This window comes from Heloderma suspectum, chromosome 15, assembly GCF_057233095.1.
Source record: "Heloderma suspectum isolate Gila_16-S chromosome 15, 16-S_ref, whole genome shotgun sequence".
Taxonomy (NCBI): domain Eukaryota; kingdom Metazoa; phylum Chordata; class Lepidosauria; order Squamata; family Helodermatidae; genus Heloderma; species Heloderma suspectum.
This window is the reverse complement of record NC_139472.1, coordinates 22,326,821-22,339,890: the sequence shown is the minus strand read 5'-3', so window position 1 is coordinate 22,339,890 and position 13,070 is coordinate 22,326,821. Positions and strand designations below refer to the sequence as shown.

At 54.3% G+C, this 13,070-nt stretch overlaps 1 protein-coding gene across 2 annotated transcripts in view; it reads left to right on the top strand.

Annotated features, from left to right (window-relative positions):
* The window catches only part of PLEKHG5 (pleckstrin homology and RhoGEF domain containing G5), a 103,373-nt gene extending 90,726 nt beyond the window's left edge, over nt 1-12,647 (top strand). The window contains exons 15-21 of one of the 2 annotated variants that reach the window (XM_084822014.1): nt 583-720; nt 1,493-1,612; nt 2,720-2,852; nt 4,330-4,445; nt 7,048-7,217; nt 8,414-9,250; nt 10,226-12,647. In XM_084822014.1, coding sequence (XP_084678140.1) covers nt 583-720; nt 1,493-1,612; nt 2,720-2,852; nt 4,330-4,445; nt 7,048-7,217; nt 8,414-9,250; nt 10,226-10,235 — 1,524 coding nt within the window. In that variant the 3' untranslated portion in view covers nt 10,236-12,647. Of the gene's footprint in view, nt 1-582; nt 721-1,492; nt 1,613-2,719; nt 2,853-4,329; nt 4,446-7,047; nt 7,218-8,413; nt 9,255-10,225 lie in introns of those variants that run through there. The other variant, XM_084822013.1, reaches the window with a different exon arrangement.
* Nucleotides 12,648-13,070: the final 423 nt, after the last annotated feature.

The following is a 13,070-nucleotide window of genomic DNA, read 5'->3' as shown; positions in this document are numbered from 1 at the left end:
AAAAAAAGATACCATAGATCTGGAAAAGGGCAATGAAAGATGTTCAGGGGCCTGGAGCACCGTGGGCCTTTTGAGTTTCGGAAAAAGGCAAGTAAGCGGGGGACACAATACAGGTGTCTGAAAGGAGGCAGGAGGTGTAGAAAGTGGAGAGGGAGATATTTTCCTCCCTCCCTCAGAGTACTAGAACCCATTGGGGTCGCCCAATGAAATTGACTGGCAGTCAGTTCAGGACAGATGAAAGTTCTTCACACCACATGTCACTGATTTATGGACTTTGCTGCCGCTGCATGTAGAATTGGCCACTGAGTTAGTTAGCTAGGAAAGGGGAGAAGTCATGGAGAAGGAGAAGTCTGTTGATGGCCACTGCTCGTGATGGCTCTCCATGGTCAGAGGCAGTCCACCTCTATGATGCTAGGGGGAACTGGGCTCCTGCCTTCATTCCCTACTTTTGGGGCTTCCTGGAGGCGCCTGGCTAGACCCTGTGGCATGCTGGATTACATGGAACCCCCTTGAACTGATCCATGAGGACTCCCCTTTTAGGCCACCTGGCAAGCTCTGACTGGCCTCCCTCCCTCCTTCTAGATCAACTCGGTGGAACGCTTCATCAACCACGTCAACTCGTGCATGCGCCAGCGCCAGGAGCAGCAGCGCTTGGCCACCATCATCAGCCGCATCGATGCCTACGAGGTGGTGGAGGGCAGCACCGATGAGGTGGACAAGGTGGGGCAAGGCGGTGGCTGGGCCTGGGGGAGGAGGGGGTGTCCAAGACGATTTTGGCCAGGTCCCTCCCCAGAGCCTCCTGAGCAAGTTCAGCAGGGATCGAAAATGAAGCGGGCAATATCGTGCCATCACACTTGGAATCCTGTGTCCAGTTCTGGTCACCGCACCTAAAAAAGCTTATTGTAGAGTTGGAAGAAGTGCAGAAAAGGGCCACTAAAATGATCAAGGGGCTGGAGCATCTCCCCTGTGAGGGAAGGTTGCAACAGCTGGGGCTGTTTAGCTCAGAGAGAAGGCGAGTGAGGGAAGGACACGACAGAGGTGTATGCAATGATGCCTGGTGTGGAGAAAGCGGAGAGGGAGCAGTTTTCTTGTAATACTAGAATCCAGAGGGGTCCTCCCATGAAGCTGATGGGTGGGGGATTCAGGACGGATCAAAGCAGAGTTGAATGATGGGATTCGATGGCCACCGCTCTGGATGGCTTTCAAAGAGGACTGGACAAATTCATGGAGGTTATGAGTGGCTGCGAGTCATAATGGCTGTATGCTGGTGCCCCTGGAACAACGTTGTCAGTGGGAACAACGGCAGGAAAAGGCTCTTTCCGCCATGGAGCCCTGCTTGTGGGCATCCCATTGGGGCATCTGGTTGGCCATGGTGGGAACCCAGATGCTGCTGGCACAGGCTGGACCTTTGGCCTGATCCAGCAGGGCTCTTCCTTGTGTTGCTCTGGTGGGTCTCCGCTCCTGAACTGCTGTGGCTTTGCCCCCTCCTCAGATCCTGAAGGAGTTCCTGCGGCTGGACCTGACAGCCCCCATCCCAGGAACCTCCACTGAGGAGACGCGCCAACTCCTGCTGGAGGGGAGTCTTAAGATGAAGGAAGGCAAGGACAGCAAGGTGAACGCTGATGCTCGGGGCCGGGGAGGCTGGCCTGGGCTCTTGTCTCGTGCTGCCAGAAGGAAAGTGCTATGCTGTGGCGTAGCCCTCCCTGGGCCATACCACGGTGTCTCAGAGGTGTCAGGCAGAGAGAGTTTTCGCCAGCACTGCTGTTTCCAAGCTCCTTTTCACGAGAGGTTGAACCTGGGGCTCCGCGCACAAAGCATCATGCGCTCTCCTGCGGAGTTACGGGCCTCACACGTGGGAAGCTGGGGAGGAAAGGTCTCATCTAGCCTTCCCCCTGATGTGGTAGCTTTCTGTGTTCAGGGAAGGTGGGGCTTTGCAGGGGCGTGTTCCAAACAGGTGGCCCTTCACCTGAGGTCTGAAGTGGTACAGCCCCCTCAGGTCCTTCTTGAAAGTTCTGACTGTGTCATTTGGCTCTTGTTCTCACTCGGTTGCCGACCCGACACAGAACCCAAATACTGGGGGGTAGGGAGGTGTCTGATTCCCAACACACACACACACACTTCTTTGAACCTACAGTTCTCTCTCTCAGCCACCTCCTCCCCGCAATCTCCACTCCCCACCCCACTCCCAGGATGCAAGATCCCCTCAGCCCAGTAACTCCTCTCTCTCTCTTTCAGGATCCACACCCAGGCCCCTCCCTGCCCTCCCCTCCACCCCACTTGGGACACCCCAGAGGCCCCGCTGAGCCTTCTGCTCCTCACCCACCCAGCCCAGGCTCCCTGCTCCTTCCTCCCACTCTGCCAGGTCCTGTCATTCCCCCACCCCCCGGATCATCCAGCCCTCGTCTGTGCCCCAGCCCCAAGACCAGGCCGTGGCAGCTGTCTCTTCCTCGTTTCCTTTGTGGGGCACAGGAGTGCTTCCAAGCAAAGTGGCGGCCTCCACCCACCCAGCACCTTTACTTCCCAAGATTGTTCCTGGGCCCATGTACCCCCCCCCCCATACACGGAATGGCAAAATAATAGCAACAGTCAGCAGGGCATTTCTCAAGAGCCGGGGAGGGGGTGCCCGTGGCTGCCCAGTTGCTGGCCCCCGGGTAATGGCCCCCTCAAGCCCATGCTGTGCTGGGTCTCATGGCTTTGCGTGCGTCTCTGTCTCCTCTAGATGGACGTGTACTGCTTTCTCTTCACGGATCTCTTCCTCATCACCAAGCCGGTGAAGAAGGCCGAACGCGCCAAGGTGATTCGCCAGCCCTTGCTGGTGGACAAGGTGGTGTGCCGCACACTCAAGGATCCAGGTGAGGAGCCTGCGCGTGTGTTGTGCGGGGGTGTCTCTGGAGAGTAACGTGTGGACTGCTGACTGGGCCGGTTCCAGGGAGCGCATGACGCCCTTGTTAGCAGCTCCCCTGGATACTGGCCTGTCTCCAAGCACAATTCAAAGTGCTGGTTATGACCTATCAAGGAGGGGAAGGCACTCGTGAGTCCCAAAACAGAAGAGGAAATCTTCTCAGGGGCCTGAAAAAAACTTCCATTATGCCCAGTGCATTTCAGAAAGTACTTTCCTTCCTCAGGGGCCACTTAGGTTTCTCCAAATGTGTCACAAAGAATCTTAAGGCAGAGGAAGTGTTGGAAAGATTCTTTGCAACACATTAGGAAGTGGCCCTTGAGGAAGGAAAGTCCTTCCTGAAATGCTTTGGGCATACTAAAAGTTTTTTTCAGGCACTGGATAATATTTTCTCTTCTGTTTTATGACTTATAAGGCCCTACATGGCTTAGGACTGGGCTAGCTGAGAGAACCCCCTGCCCCTATGAGCCTGCCTGGGCCTTAAGATCTTGCAGGGAGGCCCTTCCTTGGAGACCACCACCTTCAGAGGCCTGCTTGGTGGCAGGCAAGAGAGGGCCTCCTTGGTGGCTGCTCCCAGGTTCTGGAAGTCCCTGTCAAGGGACTAGCTTGGCCTCCGCTGTGTTGCCCTTTGACTGGAAGGGAAATGTATTTATTCAAGTAGGCTTTTGGTATATACGCTGATCTGTTGCTGGAGGGGGTTTTCAATTGGCTAGTGCTGCTCCTTTTATTGCTGTGTTTTTAATTGTGTTTTTAATGTAGTTTTTTTATTAACTTTTCATTAAGATTTTAATTTTTTTAATTTTTGATCCAGATTTTACTGTTCTGCTTTGAGTGCCATTCTTTGGCAGAAAGGCAGGACATAAACAAACAAATAGGGATAGGTGAGAAATTTGTTCCATTGAGGGGGTTTTTAAGTGGATTTACCCAGGTTGCAGCTCCCAAGCCTTTCAGCAAGCCAAGGTAGTGTTGCTTTTGGAAATGCACATTTTTGTGAGCTTTCGAATGCACCTATTTGGGGAAAGTGAGCAGAAAATAGCATTTCAGCAATGTAAAAAGTACCTGAGGAAAATGCATACTTTTAAAAATGTACACATTAATGAATAATGGCTTGTGAGAGATCACCCACAAACATTCCATTGTATTTTTGCATTCATAAGGGCTAGAAACCTGTCTATTTTTTTCTTTTAAAAAATTAAGCTGAGAGTCTCAGGCAGCTGAATGTGATGCCCAGTCCCACATCCTGAAGCTTTTCTGTCCTCCAGTAGGATAATCACAACACACGCCCAGTCGTGCCCAGTCCTGCCAGGACCAACCCTACTATTCTGTGATTCTGTGATATGATTCTCTGACTTGTGCTTGCTTGTTCAATCCGTGACCTGTGTGCGGGAGGAAACACTGCTAATGTCAGACTCCTGCATGTCCCTTACCAGGTTCCTTCCTGCTGATCTATCTCAATGAGTTCCGGAGCGCGGTGTGTGCCTACACCTTCCAGACCAGTGGGCAGTCTCTGTGCCGGAGCTGGATTGATGCGCTCTGCAATGCCCAGGTGGGTGCTGGAGGAACCAAAAGGATCTTTCCCGGGGAGCAGGGCGAGGATAAGTGTGTGTGTGTCTCCCTGCGTCTGTGTGTGTGTCCCTGCGTCTGTGTCCCATAGAGCAAGGGTGGATCTCCACTGGGCATTTTCTTGGGCGGTTGGTCAGGCAGGAGATTCTGCTATACCACAGTGCCACCCAGAGGTTATGTAGCAGAAAAGCAGGAAAGGAAATGCTCCTTGTGTAATGCTCAGATCGCAATTTTGCGACAAAACCAAAAGTAGATACAGAGGATAAACAGCCTCATATAGAAAAGCTCTGAGGCCGCTTCCAGAAGGAGGGCTACTAGCGCTACGAATCCAAAGACATTGTACAACTATTCCGTCTTTTCCTCCTTAACTTTTATTTTTTGGTAAGAAAAAGATACAGGAGAAGCAGTGGAACAACGGGAGGGTTACAAATGGAGGACATCATTGTCTGACACCCCCCCCCCCAGTGAAGTTCCATGTTTGAGGCTGGGCAATTGCAGGATAAAATGCTCATTTGGGTGCACCGAGGAGCAGGTAGGGGTGGAAAGAAGACACTGAGTACAGTGCTCCTCGTTCGTGCTTTAGAGATAAATTTCACAGGGGTCAGGGGGCAATCTATCATTTGACAAAGGGAGGAACAACAAGGAATTTCTTTCACCATCCTTGTCCACCACATGGGGGCTCCTAAGCCTCATGCACAAGCACAGACAGACAAGAGGAGGCCTGTAGCTGGATTTACCTCCCTCCCTACTTACTTACAGCATTTTACCCTACTCTTCAGCCAAAAAAGGCTCCCAGGGTGGCTTAGATTAACAATAAGACAGTCCCTGCCCTCAGGCTTACAATCTAAAAGACATGGCACAAAAGGAAAAGGGATTGGGAGGGAGGAGGAAAGAAGCAAAACTTAGGCACCAGTTCTTAGTTTCAAAGTTGTTATAGCTGTCCTTTCTGGCAGGGAAGGGTGACACAAGCTCTCTGCAGCTGCTCCTTCTCCGGCCAATGTATGGGGCCAGGTTGGTCTCCCCCTTGCGTGATGTTCTTCTTTGGAGACAGGGGGTGCAGCCTAAAGTCCATCTGTTCCAGTATCCCGTTTCCCGCGGTGGCAATCCAGATGCCCCAGTGGGACATCACAAACAAAGCATGAGGGATACACCCCTCTCCTGTTGTTGGTTTCCAGTTACTGGTGTTCAGGAGAAGGCTGCCTCTGACATGGAGGATCCACTGAGCAATAGTTCTATTTTATTTCTTTATTATGTTTATATCCTGCCCTTGCACAAGGAGCTCTGTTGCTGCTACTAATAATAATAATACTTTATCAATTTCATTGAGTGATCCCAAGTTCTAGTATTATGGGAAAAGGAGACAAACATCTCTCACTCCATTTTCTCCATACCATGCATCACTTTATAAGCCTCTGCCTACCCCTCCTTAATTTAGCCTACCCTAACCTCAGGCCCTCTAAATGTTTGGGGCTTCAACTCCCATCAGCCCCAGCCAGCATGGCCAATGGTCAGGAATGCTGGTAGTTGTCATCCAAAAGATCTGGAGGGTACCAGGTTGGGGAAGGCTGGTCAAATTATATATGGTGGCCCCTGAAAAGTGCCTCCTTTCACATTTTAATCTGGTTACTTGTTTCCAGCATGAGTTGCTGTGAAGACAACATCTCTCCCATGCCTCAAAACCTGCCTTGGGTGTAGTTAAATGTTAGCCTTTTCATGCTCTTAGAAATACTGTTCTCCCTGTTCGTGAGGTATCGTCATCCATACCTGAGATGTCCATGCAGGATTAGGGTCTACGAGCCAGGAACGTTCTGCAGTTTGTACAAGTTTCTGAGCAATTTATGCAAATTACAGCTGAATTTGTGCAAATTACAGCTGAATTTGTGCAAATTTGGCCATAATTTGCGCAAAATGCTCAGAACTTTGCACAAATGCAGAACATCCCCACCCCCTCAAATGCAAAAAAAGTTCCCGGAGTTTGGAGAGGCAAAGTGAGTCGTACATGCTGCAGAACTCTGTCAAGTAAAAAAAGAACTGGATTTCCCAGCACTGGACATCCCTAACGAGAATTTCATTCCTATGCAAACATGTTCTGCTTGCAACCCTAAACATGAATGTGAGCAGGTACATAATTCTTGACAAATTTCCCAAGCTTTCATTCGTGTTCTAAAGTGTGCAGGTGTGCAAACGCACACTTCCAAAAATGTGCATATATTTGTGCAAATATAATATAAAACATACAAAAAGTGTGCATATAAATGCAAATCCTCCCCAGTTGCATTGTTGCATTGCCTATGGGGGGAAAATGTGTACTTTTCGTTGGGAAAAATTGCGCAGTTTTAAAAAGGCACATTTTCCCCAATCGGAAAAAAAGACACTTGCATTTGGGAATGCAAACGAGGTGAAACGAGCTTCAAGGAAGAATTCAAAGAACTCCGACAAATTCAAGCATTGCATGTTTGCCCATCCGTGTTCCGGTGTCTCTGGAGTGTCCGTTGGGGCTTTCTGGAATATTCCGCTCCGTGGTCTCCTTTATCTCGTCCTTGCTGTGGTTTTACCTCCCTGCCCCACTCTCATCCTTGTTGCAGGACAAGCTCCAGCAACTGCGTCTCCAGGAGTACCAGCGCAGCCAGCACCTGCAGAGCCTTGAGGAAGAGGAGGAGGAGGAAGAGGAAGAAGAAGGCGAGAGCCTCACCTCGGGCGCCAGCTCCCCTACAATCCTCCCCAAGAGCACTAGCAGTTTGGACTCCCAGCAGCGGTAAGCTAGGCGGGGCAGGAACTTGGCTTGAGTACGAAGGGCAGACACAGCCAAGAGCAGAAGACAGCCTTCCAAACCTGGTGCCCTCCAGAGGTTTTGGATGTCAATTCCCATCAGCCCCAGCTAGCATGGCCAATGGACAGGACTGCTGGGAGTTGTAGTCCAAAATATCTGGAGGGCACCCAGCTGGAGAAGCCTGCTAAAGAGAGTTGGGCAAATTCAGAGTAGAGAAGTCCTCCTGCAGGCATGAAAGATGCTAGCTAAGGACGGAACCTCCAGCTACAGAGGTAGGATATCTTTGAACATCAGCTGCTGGTGACAAACAACAAAGGAAGGGCGACCACTGTGATGCCCTGCTTGTGTGCTTGCCGAAGCTCCTGCTGGACCACTGTGCGAAACGGGGTGCTGGGCAGAATGGGCGTTCTGACGTGGAACCCCAGAGCATGTGAAGAGTGCCTGAGGGGAGGGGCTGTCCTCTGTGGGCACAGCACTTGCTTTCCATGCAAAGGCTCCCAGGTTCACTCCCCAACGCCTCCAGGTAAAACTGGGAAAAGCGCCCCCCCTCATCTGATGCCCTGCAGACATAGTGCACAGATGTAGACAACCGCAGCTTTGACAGACCAATAGTGAGCTCCCTTTGGGCTCACCTGCCTCTGGGTCGTTCACTCACCCTCAGGAGGCCAGACGCCTTGGTGTCTCTCCTTCCAGAAATGGCCCCTTTCTGGTTCATTTTTTGAACTGTATAACCTGACTTTCCACTCAAGAACCCAGATGCAAAACCCATTACGAAAAGTGCTCATTAAAATCTGGAGGTCTGCGGTGAGTTCTCTTTGCCCACCTCCGAAGGAGGGTCTCTCTTTGCCCACACCCTAGTTTTTGGATGTACGCATGGAGCATGCTTCCATTTTAATTCAGGGATGGCGGGCAGGGGGGCAGAGAAGTACTTGGATCAGGGCCTCACTACATCATCTGAGAGCAGGGGGTGAGGGGAGAGCATCCTACTGGAAAAGCTGTACCCTGGATCCAGGCCTTGGCTGCATTGTGCCACCTGATCCAGTGCCCATTGTGCTCAGTGGGCTTTACTCCCCCGTAAGTGTGCCCTTCAGGAGGTTTGGGCCAGCGTTTGGACAAAGAGCTTGGAAGCGGTGTGGCAGCTGCCGAGCACTGTCTTGACCTGTGCCCACCTTGCTTTGCAGCCTCTCCGACAGCTCCACAGAGACCATCTCCATCGTGGTGGTGGAGGCCAGCGAGGGACCCCCGTCGCCCGACTCCGAGGCCGGCCCGTTTAGCTCGCAGTCGGATGAGGCTTCTGTCAGCACCACAGCGTCCTCCAGCACGCCCCCCCTGGAGCTGTGCGAGGCCCTCCCGGCTGGCACTGAGCACGGCCTGAAGCCGGGCGCCAGCCCCTGCCGCTCGGCCTCCATCGACAGCGCCTACGGCACTCTCCCGCCCTCCTCTGTGGAGGAGTTTGCAGGGCAGCGGCAAGGGGCGGTGGCGCCGAGGGTGGCGGCAGCGGAGGAGGAGGCTCCCACGGCGCCCTCACAACGGGCCGGTTCCCCAAAGCTGCGCCGGCAAACACCAGTCCAGCTGCTGGCCACCAAGGCCAAAGTGCCGAAGTCCAAGTCGGAGGCTAGCCTCTTACAGCTGATCCCGGCCTCCTCGCAGGCCCAGCCGAACCAGAGCCAAAGCCTCTCGGAACTCTGCCCGGCTGCCTTCCTGCTGAGCCCCCTACAGACTAACGGGTCCAGGGGCCGAGGGGTCGGCAAAGCGGGCTGTGCCGCTCCTGGCAGCAGCAGCAGCAACAGCAGCACCTCGGAGCTGTCAGAGGCCGAGGAGGCCGAGGGCTGCGCTCCCGCCCCTTCCAATGGGCCACAGCCCCCCTGCTGGCTGCCCGGGGAGCACCTCGGGGAGGAGCCGCCTGCAGCCCGGCGGACTCTTTCTGATCCACAGGCATTCCAGCACCGCAAGCTGACGCTGGCCCAGCTTTACCGCATCCGCACGACGCTGCTGCTCAACTCCACGCTCACTGCCTCGTGAGTGCTGCAGGGGGCGGGGGAACGGCAGCATGTGGGGCTGGCCAGGGGGAGGTGGCATGGTAGAGTAGGCCCAGGGCCTCCGGTGTGGTGGCTGTGGGTGCCAACGTACCCCTCTTGGCGCCTGCACGGCTCCCTGCCCTTGCTGGGTTGTATCTGATTTCTCACCATGTTTTTTTTTAAACGTCAAAACATGTTTTTGGGCCGGGAGGCCGGCTTGTTGCAAAGGGCAGGGCTGCCCTTCAGAGCCACCTTTGTTTGGTTCAAAAGGAGGGCCGTGTGTTGCGGAGCTCAGACCGCACCCCTGCCTTGTCTCTCGGCTCTTGTCCTAGTTCCTTTTCCTGTTCTCTAAGTTTTGCCAGTTTGCTTTCCATGAAACGGGTGTCGTGTGCTTGTCTGAGCAGCCACTGTGTGAGAGTGCCTACGACACTCTTCCCTGTTCCAAACGTGCCCACCAGCCCCAAAAGCTTGAGGGCCCCTGGACTAGACATTAGCTTCAGGTACATGTGGATGGCCGGTGATGGGAGGCTGGGCAGAGGACCAGTCACCTGCCCCAAAGGCCAGGCGCAAGGCAGAGGTGGGTCCGAGGCCAACGCAGTCGCCCACTCCACTGGGCCCGCCACTTTTGGTCTTGGCAGAAACTGATTCCCAGCAATTCCAGCGGCTGGTAAGAGAGGTACTAATTAAGGAAAGGGGCAGGGCACCTTGGCAGGCGCCGAGGCAAGTGTCTGGGGGTGCCCATGGGTGCCACGTCGCCGTGGCATTTGCATTTCACCGCCTGCAGGTCTGCCCTGGACATTTACTTCCACGATGCACGGAGCGATGAGGCGGCCCCAACTGCCTCCACACCCTGTCCCCACAACCTCCTTGCCCACAGTCAGCACAGCCCCATCTCGCATGTTAGGGACCTCAGGAACAGGAGAGCCGTGGGATCAAGTAACCTGTTTTGACCGGTTGTCTGCCTGTCTGTTGCAGGGAGGTATGAGAAGTGGGGGAAGTGAAGAAACAAGCAGAGCAAGAGATGCTGCTCCCAGCGCCAGGAGGCCACATACCTCTCGATCACGCGCGTGACGAGGCTGGGGCCTCAGAAGCACTTGCCTGCACCTTGCGCTGTGGTCCTCCAGCAACACAGCAGGGCCGAGGTGCGAGCTCAAGGCCTGCCGCCTCGCCAGCGCAGCGTCCGCACCCGGGTGGGGACCTGACAAATGCCCATCCATGTGGGCAGAGCGTGTGTCTGTGGGTGTACCCATGTGTGTGGGTGTGCGCGTATGTGGCGAGTGTTCAAGAGGCAGCGTGACAGCAGAGAAGAGCGATGCCCGCACCTGGCAACAGCTCTCAGGGGATTTCTCCAGACGCCGTCTCCTGCATCCCCTTCTTTGCACGGTGTGGGGCCCTCTAATGCTTCCTCTGGACTCTGCGGGTGAAGAGGCAGGCCGACCGTGCACCGTACGACATGGGGCTCTTTCTAGAACAGTGCACTTTGGAATATCCTTTCACGCAGTGTCAGATGACTGGCCATACATAGGACCACTGCAGGACGTTTTTCACCCCATGGCCTCTCCCAGGCTCACGAACAAATGCAAGGCACCATCCACCAGCAGGCTCTTCCATGCACCCTTCCTGTTGTGACTGGCAGCCGCGCAGGAACGCTGCTGCGCCCTGTAGCTCAGATAGTTTCTGCCCTCAATGGCTGCCCTATGTTGCCTCAAGGTCTGGCCTCTTAACACTTTAATCCTGTCCAGGGCAGGGAAGCAAACCTGGAGGGAGAGGCCAGTTGCTCTTTGGAAATACTCTGCCCTATCCCGTAGCTGCGGCTGGCCTTCACAGCCTTGCCAGGGTGTTGGGGTGCCCATTCTGTGTGGCCCGCAGCCTTGAAGAAACATCAGGTCCAGGGGTGAAGCCCGCAGCCGTGATAATCTTGGCTGCTGAGTGGGTGCAGCCAACGTGGTCAGTCAGTGGTGCCCTAAGGTGACTTCACATCAAATGGGGCACTCGTGTGCTCAGCCAGGGCCTCTACAGGGCCTGCAAACAGCTAGTGTTGCTCTCCAGCTGCTCGTGGGGGGGGGGGTGGCCAGAGCAACCAACTTCCCTGCCTTTGGAGCACCTGAGAGAGGGGGGGGGCTGGCTTTGGCCCGGGGTCCGTCCGGTGCCAAGGCCCCAAGACAGATGCAGAACTGCACCCCGTGACTTTTGCACATACCGTTATGCACTTGGGTGTCTCGATCCTCCCAGCTGAGGGAGGGATGAGGACGGAACCAGAATGTTGGGAAGGAGAGGAGAAGTGAGACGTCTCACAGACGTGCCAGGAAGTATTGAATTTGGGGGCAGGGAAAAAGAGGGCTCTGGGCTGCCTGAGGGCCAAGGGGATGAGGACTGGGGACACATGGGGAGGTGGAAAGGGCGGGGTTCAGTGGCCAGTAGGGGAGCCATCAGAGGCTGGTGCCAGGGTGCAACTCAGGCTGTTGGGGAAGCAAAATAGAGCAGCCTCCCCCAAGCTGGCCCCAGGTGGGCAGAGGCGGAAACAGAGGACAGGGGGATGGAACAGATGGTCATGCGGTCCCTTGGGGGGAGGTTGCTGCACGGAGGCCCTTGTTGTCTGCCGTGATCCTCGCATCTTTGGACAAAGTCTTTGAATAGGGTCTGCTGGCAGGATGTGGGAAGGATGTGGGGAACGGCCCCCTATTAGTCTGTGCTTGGGACATGCTGCAGAGAAATGGCCCATCTTGCCGAGAAGGGAAGCCCTCTGCGTGGAGCTCCCGGCTTTGCCCTGGTGGCAAACGGAGGATCCCCCCACACCCCCTGCACACACACCTTTAATTGCTTCCAGCCTCCACAGCAATCCTGAGTCAGCAAACCCTTTCGGTCGGACTTGGATTCTGATCGCTTCTCTCTCCAGGGGAGAAATCGAAGCCCCTGTGTTTCCCCTCCAACGACTGAGAGAGAGGGGGGCTGTTGGCAATTCATTCTCCCCGTTAAATCAGTCAAGTTGGCACCAGGGGCTATATGGTGGATTACAGAGGCAGCAGGGGGCGGGCGGAGGAAAAAGAAGAGGGAGGCTTGACTCCCGCCCCCATCTATTTTCCTGAGAAAGGTTCAGGTGGCTGATGTATTTTTGTGTGTATTTTTTACAGTTGCGTATTTATTAAGCTTAACCCCGCCCCTTGATTCCAGCTCCGCCCCCTCCCCGCCCTTTAATGTGCATTCTCTCGCTGGGGAGATGAGGCATTCATAGTCCAGTCCTTTCATACTGTGTTGTGTACTGATGTGAGTGACACCCCACCCTGTCCCCCTGGTGTGGGCGGATTTGTGGGTTCCTGCAGTCCTTCTAACGCTCATGTCCCCTTGCTCTGTGCTGTCAACATAATGGATCAACCATTAAACATAGACCAGATCTCCCAACCGGTGTTTGCTGTGTTCTGTTGGCCCTGGTGGGGCAGGGGATGCGAAGTGCTTTGCGTGGAGCGAGGACATGGGCTGTTGTTTTTGCCTCCCCCAGGCAGTCTATTTCTTCGCACAGAGTGTAATAGATTTACAGCACTCCCTGCCACGAGATGTGTCCACAGCAGCCACTGACAGATCTCTTTAAAGGGGACTGGACAAATTTCATGGAGGAGAAGGAGAAGTCTGATCAGGGGCTGTCATGGCAAGTGAAACAACCTCCATGTTCGGGGTCTGTCTACCTCTGGGTAACTAACGCTGGGCATAAGCAACAGCGGGGTTTATTCTTCAAGTGAGATGCTGGACTAGGTGGGTGGGCCCAGCAGGGCTGTCGTTATGAACTGATTGTGGCAAGGAGGAGACGTGGGGGATGCTGCCTGTG